Source organism: Rhineura floridana, chromosome 3 (assembly GCF_030035675.1).
Source record: "Rhineura floridana isolate rRhiFlo1 chromosome 3, rRhiFlo1.hap2, whole genome shotgun sequence".
In the NCBI taxonomy this organism is placed as follows: Eukaryota; Metazoa; Chordata; class Lepidosauria; order Squamata; family Rhineuridae; genus Rhineura; species Rhineura floridana.
Genome location: NC_084482.1, coordinates 65522391 through 65535801, shown reverse-complemented (window position 1 = coordinate 65535801; position 13411 = coordinate 65522391). Strand labels below are relative to the sequence as shown.

At 40.8% G+C, this 13411-nt stretch overlaps 1 protein-coding gene across 2 annotated transcripts in view; it reads left to right on the top strand.

Annotated features, from left to right (window-relative positions):
- Nucleotides 1-228: 228 nt before the first annotated feature.
- SEPTIN9 (septin 9) overlaps nt 229-13411 on the top strand; it is a 323191-nt gene continuing 310008 nt past the window's right edge. For both annotated transcript variants that reach the window (XM_061616349.1, XM_061616348.1), the window contains exon 1: nt 229-363. In XM_061616349.1, coding sequence (XP_061472333.1) covers nt 342-363 — 22 coding nt within the window. In that variant the 5' untranslated portion in view covers nt 229-341. The remainder of the gene's footprint in view (nt 364-13411) is intronic.

Below are 13411 nucleotides of genomic sequence, written 5' to 3'. Positions count from 1 at the left end.
CCAATTTGTTCACAGAGGGGAAAAGGTTAAAGTGCTGCTGCTGCTGAGCTCTTCTGCTAGCCGCCTCCCTCAGCTTTAGCCCAGTTGGAACAATCCATAACTGTACATCAGATTAGAAAAGGTGTGTTCTAATAAATGGAGAGCTGTGGACCTCCTCCTCCGCTGCAACTGTGTCTGTATATACATGTAACATGTAGGAGGAGTACACTTTCCCTGCTGAGCCCTGCCTGCTGGAACAAAAGGATTATGAAAGCAGACGCAGCTCACCCTGGGGATTATTTGCCGGAGTAGTTTGAAGAAACTTTACTGCCTTTCTATGTAACAACTGGGATAAGGGCAGCATGAGGAAGACTTTGTACACAGGTGAGTCAAGCAAAATGCTTCTTCAGGGTCTTTGAATCCATCAACTGGGATCTGGTTAGGAAGAGAAAGCCTGTTTTGTCTGTTGTGTTTGATCTTCTGTGTGTTTAACTGTTCTGGAAAGTTCAAAGTTGTTTGCTGCAGATCAATGGGAAGAGCATTGACAACAAAGTTGAGGGAAATAGATGTATGAGGTCTGAAAACATTAACAGTGCAATCCTAATCAGAAGTAAATTCTATTGAATTGACTGGGCCGTACTTCTAGATAAGTAGGTTTAGGATTACAGTTTAAATTCCCAGACCAGAAAACTCCCACATGTGTTCTGTAGCTGGATCGCACCAAAATTTATTCTGGATTACAGTTTGGATGTAATCCAATGTGTAATTTTTTTTTTTGAAGTGTTGTTATTTTCCCGCCAGGACTAATTGTAGAGGATTTAGGCTTCAAAGTATATGAAGAATATGTGGAGGAAGGCAAAGGGACTAAAGACCAAGAAGAGAAGGTGCTGAGGGCAAAAGTCCCACCTCCTGAACTCTGGAACCCCCACTATGACTTCCTATGGTTTTAAAGAGCTGCTTAATGTATTACATAGAAGCAGATATAAATATTAAGTTTACATATTATCTTTTCTATCACAGGGAAAAAAACATTGCAGAGTGAAGCTCAATCCCATGAGAAGCAATCCTAAACTTTTATCAGAATTTGATTTAAAGTTTATTTCTGCAACTCCAAGGACTAGGAACTTGTCATATGCATTCCTATGCATCTACAGCCTGGAGGTGTAGGGACTGGAAATCTAAATTAAATTAATGGAGTATGTGTTCCTTAAACTGAAAGCCACCTGTATGCTAAGGAGGCAGATGGCAAAAATGTAGCTGAGGGCATTGTGGGTAATATAAAATGGCAAGTTCACTTACTTCATCTCCCAGTACAAAAGAACCAGGGCAGATATCAGTGTTGGTGGACTCTGCCAAAGCGCTAGGCAGATGCTGTTGGATGCTAGATGCTGATGCTGTGTCTCTCAGCCTAACTCCACATTGCATGCAACTGAACACTGGTAGCCTTCCTCCATCCTAAGGAAAAGCAACTTGGGGAGTGGGATCTGCAGTGGGAAAGTGTGATGATGGTTAGCTTAACCCTTTCATTGCCTGTCACTATATCTCTGCAAATATATATTTATAGGATATAAATTTAATAATAAATAAATCACACCCCAAGCAGCTATTATCTGTGGAGTTTCAAATGAGTCAAAAGTTTGCTTCCTGTAGCTGCTTATTGTGAAAGTAAAGGGGAGCCATTGTGGTTCATTTACACACATTTGCATATAGTGTGAGACAATTACTTAATCACATGACCCAGAGGACACACTGATGTTCAGAATGGCTGATGGGGGTGAAAGAAGCTCTCTACATCTCTGTGCTTGGTGACTTTTACATTTAATCTGTTCAGCAATAAAACTGGACCAAAGACTAAAGTGAAGTTTGGTCTCCGTGCAGGAAATAGTTAAATAAGAAACTCTTTCATCTTAGCAAGGTACTTGCAAAATTCCACAATGGTCAGCAAACTGCTCATATTTCTCTTCTTCTCTGAGTAAAAGTCCAGGCTATCCGTGTTAGCTGCCCTGAACTGTGTGTGACCTGTGCAGTTTCCTAGACATAAATCCCACATGGCTATAGCAAACAAGACTGTGTGAAGGCCCATGTGGTCGCTAGGGGCAACACCAACCTGTTCACCCAAGTGGTAGCTGAGCTCTTCCTTTTGGACTATTATGACACCAGTAGCCATTGAATCAATGGCCCATTTTCCTCTCCAGCTGATTAGCACACAGGATTTTTTTATTCTGTTGGTTGGAAACCTGCATTAGGAATCATTATTCATCAGGCTGACACAGATAGAAGGAGATGTAGAGAGTATTTTGCTAGATTTTTTTTCCTGAGTGTTTTTGGATGCTCAAGGTCTCCTGGTTAGCAGAAGAGAGTGCGCTATAATGCAGCCACAGACCTATCACACAAAGAGAGTGCTATGATCTCACACAACTATTTCCAAAGTCACAAATTACAGCAACTGTCTCCACAGAAAGAAACGGCTCTGTGAACAGTGCGGGGGAATGCTCCTCAGCTTGTTTCTCAAACTTCTAAAAGCTGAGACATTCTTTCTAAATTAAAATTTGGGACATCACTCTTGCTCTAAAAATAAACTTTTGGGGGGACATATATAAAGGTAAGACATATCTGAAATCAAAGGAGCTTGCCCTTATGTGAGTCGCTGTTATGGGCATGCCTCATTTGAATGTATTCTGGTGCAACTGGACTTGATCAGGATGCTGTTCTATTTTTTATTATTATTATGGCCTTTCAGGTCTTGGCTTGGTGGCAATCCATAATGCATGCATAAGATAACTAGACAGAGCCAGTTTGTGTTGACTTAAATATGAACACCACAAATTGGAACTGCTATGACATGTGGAGGTTTTGATGAAGGGTTGTTTCATTTATAGCCCACCATTCCTTAGAGGAGTTCAGATTGGTATACCATCATTCTTTCTCCCACTGCTGCACTTGCAATAAACCTGTGAAATAGGCTGGTCTTAAAAATGGTGACTGGTTCAAGATCACCCAGTGAGTGAGCTTCATGTCTGAGTGGGGATTTGAACCTGGGTCTCCCAAGTCCTAGTCCACCCTGGCTTTCTCATGAGGACATTTGGGACATGTACTATGGACTGACAGCAAACCAAGACCTGAGAGTAGACAGTGAATCGCTCTGTCTGGACATGTAAACAAGTTATGTATACCTGCATAGTTAAACTATGAACTTCACTTCCAGAAGAAGTAATGATGACCACTAAGTTGGATGGTTTCAAAAGAGGATTAGACACATTAATGGAGGACAAGGCTATCAATGGCTACTAGCCACAATTGATGTGTTCTACCTCCACTGTTGGAGGCATAATACATCTGGATGCCAGTTGGCAGGTATCACAAGTGGGGGAGAGTGCTGTTACACTCAGGTCCTGTTTGCAGGCTTTCCAGAAGCATCTGGTTGGCCACTAGGAGAACAGGATTATTGTTGTTGTTATTATTAAATTTATTAGTCGCCCATCTGGCTGGTTATCCAACCACTCTGGGTGACGTACAAAATAAAACGTACAAATATATTAAACATTAAAAATCTGAAGCAATAACAGTAAAACCTAGACCACCCCAAAAGCCTGCCTAAAGAGCCAGGTCTTCAAGGCTCAGCGGAAACTCATCATAGAAGAGGCATGGCGGAGATCATTTGGGAGGGAGTTTCACAGGGTGGGGGCCACAATTGAAAAAGCCCTCTCCCTAGTCCTCACCAGTCTGGCTGTTTTAACTGGTGGGATGGAGAGAAGGTCTTTTGAGGCTGATCTTGTTGGGTGGCATCACTGATGATGCTGAAGGTGCTCCTTCAGATAAGACTGGGCCGAAACCGTGTTGGGATTTAAAGGTCAAAACCAACACCTTGAATTGGGCCCGGTAAGCAACTGGTAACCAGTGCAACTCTTTTAGCACTGGAGTGATATGATCTCATCGTCGGTTGCCTTCTATCAGGTGCGCTGCCGCATTCTGTACCAGTTGCAACTTCTGGACCATTTTCAAGGGTAGCCCCATGTAGAGTGCATTACAGTAGTCTAGGCGAGAGGAGACGAGGGCATGTACTACCGATGGGAGCAGATGATTGGGAAGGTAGGGGCGCAGCCTCCGTATCAGATGGAGTTGATACAGCACCACCCAGCTCACAGCCGGGACCTGAGCCTCCATGGACACCTGGGAGTCAAGAGTGACCCCCAGGCTGCGGACCTGGTCTCTCAGGGGCAATTGTACCCCATTGAGCACCAGCTCCAAATTCCCCAATCTTCCCTTGTCTCCCACGAACAGTACCTCAGTTTTGTCAGGGTTCAGCTTCAGCTTATTTCTTCCCATCCAGCCATTCACCGACTCCAGGCACTTGGACAGAGTTTCTACAGCCAACCTCGGGTGAAGATTTAAATGAGAGATAGAGCTGCGTGTCATTCGCCTATTGGTGACATTGCAGCCCAAATCTCCTGATGATAGCCCCCAGCAGCTTTATATAGATGTTAAATAGCATCAGAGAAAGGATGGATGCTGGACTAGATGGACTATTGACCTGATCCAGCAGGCTCTGTTTTTAAATGTTGCTGATTTTATATGTATATTGATAATTGTTTGAAATTGTTCTATGTATACCACATATGGATTCTTTGATTAAGTAATTTATATAGTCTTCTAAATAAAATAAATAAACTGTGTAGCCACCAGTTTGCACCATCTGTCCCTTTCCAAAACCTGTACATAAGTCAGATTCACTATGTATCTGGTTTCTATTTCCTGACATAGAACCAAGTCAGAGCAGTCCAACCTCTCAACCATGCAGTGAGCAATTGTCTCCTAACAAAATGTGGACCTTATTCTTTCAAAGATATTGAGTCATTGGTATTCTGCTGAAGGCTGCATAGTCTAAACCCACAGTATTCTAGTTTCATTATGATGCAGGAGACAATCAGTTCTGGAAAACTGGGAGAATCATCACAATACCAGCAAGTAATCTTTGACCTGAAATTTGGTTTATTAGCTGTGCTGTGGCTCAGCACATAACAATAATAAGAGTCCTGTTCATTGTAAGAGTAATAATTGCTGTTACATCAACACTGATCAGCTGTATTTATTTAGCAATCCCTGGAGTAGTAATCACAATTTTGTTTCTTTGAAGATCCGGTCATGGACATTACCCTGTCCATTGTAATGTGACTATGCTTTTCAGTAGTCAGCAGCTAAATTATAGCAAGATTTCTTTTGGAGAAGTCCACTCTTCCAGATACATTTATCCATATCTGATTTCACCAAGCAGGGAAATTGCAAGAGGACACATATTGGATCTAATTTATGTACAGGTCTTGGACAAATGGCCAGGGATGTATTTGATACTACATGGGGAAAATTCCTTGTCAGTGTTTTCAAAACACAGAGCACATAGCTGATGACTAGAGTATGGGAATAAGTACAGGTGGCCACCAGAATAACTGTGCCAAAGCCCTAGTCTCTTGGGGATTACAATATGTAACCTTGTTAATTGGGATGGGGGAGGCTGTTTCCGTGGATGCTTATAAAATTGTGTCAAGTTTTGCATGTTTGAAAGTATTACAACTTTTGTAATTAGGGCACTATTTTCCTGAATCTTTGAATGAGTAATTGTTGGGTATAATGAGACCAAGCATAGTGGGTTAGCAAGCTTCCTCTGAATTCTTTCTCATAGAAGAATACTGTGTAACTCAAAATCTTGACCAACAAAGGTTACTTCCTGAATCTCTTATTTAGCATATATCCTCTATAACCCTCCCAAGTCCTTCTTAGCAGGTGTACTACCCAATCAGAGATTCAGCTTGTGACATTTACTTTTTCTCCTGGGTGTAGCACTGTTGAATTATTGCTGATGAACTTCATTTTCTTTCAGTCCAACCTTTTGTTACTGGTATAATTGGTGGATCCCCACCTCCTCTTCAAAATTGCTCACTGTCTATCTACATTTTGTGACAGCCTGAAAATTTGTTCAGGGCTCTATCCAGTTATTTAAATCAGGGTATTTCCAAATGGAAGGCTTCTGAGAGTCCATAGCTCATTGACAGAGCACAGGCTTGGTGTGTACTGGGTCTCTAGCATCTCCATTACAAGGATATCCTGTAACAGGGCTGAAAATGATCTCTATTTAAGATATTGGAGAGCTGATGTTCTGCAGCCACTGCTGCTTACAGTAAGCACTGGGTTAGATGGAGCAAAGGTCTAACACACTATAAAGCAGCTTCATATATTCATATTTGGCATGCCTGACAACCACAAACCACATGAGGACTGTGTCACACTAGATGCTAGCACAATAAATACACCATTCAAAACAGACATTGCAGCATTCACACACACCCCATGTTAGTTGCTACCTTGTTTTCGACAGACCTTTTCCACTACTTCTGTCTCAGCACCACAGCACTTAAGCAGCACTGCCGTCTGCGGGTGGCCCAAGAGTACTGATCAGAGCCAGTTCTGGGCCCATACCCTAAAGACCTCCAGCTGTTGCCTTGCCACAGTTTGACACTGATCCCTCCATAATTAATTATTGTGCAACAATTGCTAGTAATATGCAAATGGAATCTGCAACAACTGGTAAAGGCTGTAAAAAAATCTGTGATTTCAAAATTAATGACTGCTTGTTTTCTTGCCAGTATTGCTCACTAAAAATAGTCGATCAGAACAGCTGGACCTCCCAACCACAACAGTTGCCCCTCACCTCACATCACAGTAGGCCACTAGATACCAAAGATGAATGAAACCTCTGTTCAGATTAATAAGGAATATTTTAGATGAGGCTCATATTATATTTTACACTAACTGTTCACAGTTTGGTGAAGGAAGTGTTGCCACTGTGCCAGTGCCAACTTACTCATCACTCTGGCAAGGAGCCTGCAGCCTGCCTCAACCAGTTAAATTGCCAGAAGTTGGGGGACTGTTATACATTTAGGTTTTTTTTACTGTTTCTAATAAAAACACTTTTTTCCAGTCTAGATTATGATGTTAATTTTAAAATCTAATAATAAACTCTAATCTTAATGGCCAGCAAAGGAAACAAGTTAGTTGGGCTTTTCCATTTTGAGTCCTTTGCTGGAGACATGAATACTTAGTGTACCTTAAGAAAACTATATATACACTCATTTTTACCTAATCCTTGGGGACATACGAAGAATAAAAAGCATTGACTGAGCCAATAAGGCATTGCTAAAAGAGCTTTTGAGTCAATGGGAAAATCTGCACTGATGATGGTAATAAATCAAGCTCTGAAGGGAATAAATGGAATAACATTTTTTATCGACACCTACCTTTCACCCATCAGGAGAAAAATTGGACTTTCAAGTCTCCTGAGAACTTTTGTTAAGTACGATTGCAAGAGTTGAGGCTTTTCTTTATTTTTTATCATAGACTTGCTCCCATGCAGCACCATATGCACTGTCTATAACTTAAATATTAGACAGGCGCTATCTCTGTTATCTTTTCAGCGCCTATTGAAGACCTTTCTCTTTCAACACGCCTTTTAAGTTGAGACCTTGTCCCAGTCTGTGTCTGGGTTGGAATTGCTTTTTAATATTTTTTTAAACCTTCTTTACTTTTTTAAATAAATATGTTTTAACCTTTTTTTAAAAAAAGATGTTTTGAAAGCTTAAAAAAAATGTTTTAAAAGATGTTTTGTTTAATGTATTTTAAAGTCTGTTTTTATGATGTTTTAAAGTGTTTGTAGTGCTTTTGTTTGCTGCCCTGGGCTCCTGCTGGGAGGAAAGGCAGGATGTAAATCAAATAAATTAAATAAATAAACATAACTTGAGATGGAGTGTATATAAGGCCTTAAGACATTCTATTGGAGAACAATGGCAAAGCGACAATCTTCCTTTGCAAGACATATTGGGTAATTCTTTTAGCACCATGTCAGTACTTTGAAAATAAAGGGAACCAGTGATCCTCCCTAATTTAGGGATTTCTAAATTGGGAAATTTAAATGTGCATGTGTGGGATGATGCAGCAGGGGAGCAGGATTCCAGGTAGTGGGTGGAAACTGCCTCCAGGGCTTTTCATGAAAGCTCATCATGGAGAAAGATTTTAATTGTTGGGAAGGAAGTTTAAAATTAGGTTGGCACCTGAGCCACAAACTATGCAAGTCTGCCAGACCTCAGCTCAGCTCCTGATTTATTTTTGCTTCATCTTGCAAAGTCCAACCTCTCCGGCCTTCGGGTCCTGTGATTTATTGCTTGGTCAGTTTTCGTATATCATTCACAATTCAACATGCTTCAGTTCAGACATCCCCTACATAGAAGATTGTACTTCTACTTGCTTTCAAGTAGCCCAACTTTTTCCTTGAAATGTGTGTGTATGTGTGTAGGCTCCTTTTAATCTGGGAGTGGCCACTGTTATACAGAGAAAGAACTTTTATGTTTTCCCTTTAGCAAGCTAGAAGAAATTCCTGTGGCCTAGTTTTGTAAAGTCACATGGACTAGAACCGCTTGAGTTTGCAGCTGGTATTGACCACATCATATTAAAGGTCATCTCTCTCCTCTCCTCTTTCCACACATCACTTCCCTCTCCTCCAGCCCCTGCACTAAAAAAGCATCCATTTTCTGCCATGGAAAACACTGTGCCCTTGTTTCAAATAACTGCCTCTCTTGATTAGTTGATAGCATTCTTACATTTTTCAGCCAGTAAACAAAAGCCACCGTGCTCTGTCATGTTTGCCTAGAGACTTTAGGGTTATGAAAGCCAACCAATTCGCACAGATCATCTATCAGTTTTCACGTGTCATTTCCCTTCCTGCGGCTGAACAGCCAGTTTGGTTTCAACATCATTGTTCCGTTCTTGACTTCTGACCTTTTGCTGGGTAAGACTCGCCACTTTTGGGTCAGAAAACTTGCAGCCACCTGTGGGATCCATCTCCCTTGTTGCTTCACCACAGCCTTGGCTCATCAGATGATGAACTTTCAATGTTCCTTTATTTATCTATTAAATATCTTTGTTATCTTCTCCTTGTGTACTACTGATTGGTGTTTGCTGACACTGATTACTTACAAATAATCATTTTCCAGCTCTCACCTGAGCATTTGTGGTGTTCATTTTGCATTTCTAGGATTCCTCAGGGGCTGTGTTTCAGATTGGAAGAGGGAATTCAGCAAGGTCCAAAGGCCTTCTTGGATTCTTTCAAAGTGTAGACAGTTAAGGAGCAATGCATTCTAAGAACATTTGTTGCAACTATTTTCTCTCTTTTTTAGATATTTCATACTAGCTCTAGCAATAACAATCAATGCATGACAAAAAGGTTTCCTTTTTACCAAAGCAAAAGGATTTGGTTTTTTTGCATACACAGCTAGAACATGGGCCAATTTAATAGTTTCATAAGAAGAGCTACACACTGTGTAGAACCTAGGGGGTTAACCATGTAACTGATGTACACATTCACTGTAGTATTAAAAATAGCGGCTTTCATGAATATGCATCACGTTCATTCTTTTCTGATTTTCTTTTGCCCACTTTTCCTTGCAGAAATCTTTGTTGTGGAATCTTTTCACTGGATAGGATATTTCAGTTTGTGATTTTTCTATTTTGCATGCTCATTTAGAGGGCCATGTAATTTATTCATATCATTTGTATTTGACATACCATGTATCATCATTTCATTAGCTTAATATTTTACTGGGATTAGTCTTGTTTAAATACCTCCTGCTTGCCTGTGAACCTTAATGGCTTTGTGGTTCGTCATGGCCTGATTTCACCACCAGCACCCCGCTGCCGTATAACATTAGAAGGAAGTATTGCTTAGCCTTATCATCAGGATTGCTCATCTTCCATCTCTAGCTCTCCCTGCAAGGATCTGGCTGTTCTGCAAAAGTTTTGTTATGTTAACTAATTTCTTCATAGGAAAAAGTCTACATGCAGCGGCATATGGATATTAATCTCTACCTAGGATAGGTCAGATTGCATTCGCTGTCAAGCAAGACTATAAAAATTCTCAGGTACTTTGTTTTCTGGGGTAGATGTTTGATCATGGAATTTAGGAATAATTAAATATTTTCTAGCCCTTTGTCAACTATAGACCACACTGTACTATTGGAAAATAATTACTTGCTGCTTTATCAGATTAGCTAGCCAGTAGAGTGCTATGCAGAGATGATGAAATGAATATAGCAGGGTCTTCCAATTATGCAATCATATAAAAATGGGCAAAGTGGTCTATATGAAGCACCTGAAGTACCTGAAGTAGACAGACAGCTATCCTGGTAATGCTGTCTCAGGAAGAGGGATCAATTGTGCCTAATTCATGGCAATATCTCCCCAAGATTATCCAATTACTAAGGCACAGTAGGGGATATTTAGTAGGCAAAGGACTGTGTGCTGTGGACACACTTCTGTCTCTTGCCTTCCTTATGTCTTTGGAACCTGATGATGCTGATGACCTGGTACAGGCACAAGGGGTGGGATTCCAGTGATTAACACAAGGTCATTGAGCAGTACTTTCCTGATACTTGGTGGGAGTGTAATGGGCATAATGAGCTCGGCAGCAAGTAAGAGCCGGGTCAGGCACTTAACAGAATGGACAGTCTGCAGACCTTGTGGGGAAAACAGGATTTCCCATGCAATCCCACTATGGATCCCTTCAGACTTGTGGTTTTTGTTTTTTTTACAGGTGTATTCTGTATTGGAGGTTGCTGATTCATAGGGTTGCCATAAATCGTAATTGACTTGAAGGCACATATCAACAACATTCTGCAACATGCCACTGACACCATAATAGTGCATATGGGCCTTTCCACACTTACCCTTTGATGTGGAATAGTTGCTATGCTTTTTCAGCTTTGGGGGCATGTTGCCACACATCATCATTATTTAGTTAGTATTCTGGAATAACGTACCACAAAAAATGCTTTTTCTTCTACCACAAAAATCCAACTTTAGTGAAAGATCTGGAATGGATCCTCAATATTTTCATTTGTGTGGCATGTGTACAAGACAGAGCTTGGAAGATTATTTTTAAAAAGTAATAAATTACAGTTACAATTACATGGCCCCAAAAAGTAGTAATTACCGTTACAATTGCAATTGCTCTGAAAGTAACTGATTACTTTTTCTCAAAAGTAATAACTACAATTACATTTGTTACTTTTTAAAAAAAAAACTACAAAGTGGTGGCCTTGGCTGCTACACATCTAAGTAGCCTAAAACAGCATTAAAAATAAACACACACATACAGAGGTAGTAAAATAATTCTTTTTATCCATAAGATAGCAATGGTGGTCTTTCCGCTGGTAAGGGAGGTGGGGAGGCAGAGGCCACTACTCAGATCTTTGCATGTCAAACCAAGTGCAACCCCCCCTCACTCAGCCAGCAAGCATAATCTCTCTCACTTAACCACCTCTTGGACCCTGCCCTGCCACCAACTAAGGGACACTCACCCAAGCAAACATTTTCCCCTGAGATGCAAAAAAGTTAAAATACTGCAAATGCAGCACAGTAGCCAGAGAGGATGGTAGAGGCCACTTTGTGTGCCAAGTGCAAACACAGTATTCACACACACACACACACACACACACACACACACACACACACAAACACACACGTTGTCATCTTTCACCTCCACAGTTCTTTATCTCCATTCTGCTGCTGCCTCCTTCTCCTCCTTCATCCATGTTCTTGCCCTCTGGCTCCTTTTTCCCTCCATTCCATTCTTCACCACCACCATCCATTTTTTAAAACAATTGTTTTCTCCACTCCACCCCGTCTCACTCTCTACCTCCTCCCTCGTCGCTTCCTACCCACACAGCATGAGGGAAGAGTGACACTGCACAGAAGCCCAGTTTGAGGCACATGATTTTCATCCACAAATCAGAGGAGCAGAAGACTTCCTCTGCTTCCCCCCCCCCAGTAATGTCCAAAAGTAATGCTGGAAACATTACAATTATTCCACAAAAGTAATAAAATTTATCCTAGTTCTGTTACAAAAATGTAAAGGAATTACCCACTCGGTCCTCAAAAAAGTAATGAATTATAAGTAATTCATTACTTGTAACGAATTACTTCCAAGCTCTGGTACAAGTATCATTTAGGTTTCTGTGTGCAGTGGGTGGGGTTTGATGAACAAGGTTTTGGAGATGTCTGTATTTTCTCTCTGACTAATGCAAGGTGTCATTTTGTGAGCTCAGTTCAGAGGAGTATTATAGCAGATAATGAAGAGAGCTCAGAGGGAAGCTGCAGTGGCATCCATGGGGTGACATGGAGACTACAAGAAACCAAATCTGCTAGGCATATGGGGAGAAGAGAAAGTTCAGTGTCAGTTCAGGTCTAGCCATAAAAATATGGAGACCTTTGAAAACATAGCCAAAGAAATGACTAAGAGGAGCTACGATCTTACTACCATAGAGTGCAGAACAAAAATGATCTGAATAGAAAATGGGGGGGGGGGAGACACAACTCTCACTCCAAGAGTAATTGGGTGACACATCCAATTTATGATCAACTAAATAATATTCTGAGGGAAGATACAAGTGTAAATCCAAACAGGATGTCACACAGCAGCCTGAGAAGCAGAAAAAGGAACTTCACACTGAGGACCTTAGCATAGTGAATGTGGAGCAGTATTTCGGTGATAATTATAGAGGTAAGTTAGTGTCAATAGACACCTAAACATGCAGTGTCATTCTGCTGATATTTTTTTAAAAAAATACATAATATTTCAGAATTATTTTAGTCAAGACATTTGTAAACTCAGTAATGGCATCCTGTGAGGGCTTCTGTGGTTAAAAGGCAGCCTTCTCCTTTTTAAAAAAATTACAGCCCCCTTCCCATCCCTATGAAGGTTGAGAATACTATAAATACTAGGAATGGTAAATTGAGGTATCCTCTATTGTGTTGTTGTTGTTGTTATTAAAATGTATATACCACCTTTCATCAAGAGACCCCTGGATAGTTTACAACATAGAACATAACAAACAATAAATGTCAATGCATAACATTTAAATTAAAGCAAATATAATAATATGAAACACATAATAAAATATAAAGTCTCACAGCATAATGTGAGACCTATTTTTGTCAGATACAACCATGAAACAATATATGTTTAACAGCAACAACCTAAGAAATAAATAATGGAGGGGGAAATCAGGAGCAGGGTATATAAAGTCCTAAAACAATGAGCAAGAATTCAGTCTTCTCTCTATGCAAAAGTAGCTCTTAATTCTCCCCTCCCGCCCTCACAGAAAATGGCAGACCTGCCCAGCTGTCACCTGGGAGCTTTCCTTTCCTCTCCCAGTCTCTCACCCTAGGAGATCTCCACGTCCCTGTCTCTCACATAGTGTTCTTCCTCCCTTTATCGGCCACTTTCATATGGGTAAAGTCTTGCCCCCCAATGGATTCCCAAAAGGGAAGACACCATAGGAATAATCCCCTGTAGGGTCTTCCCTTGCAATGACCCCACTTGCATTGACCC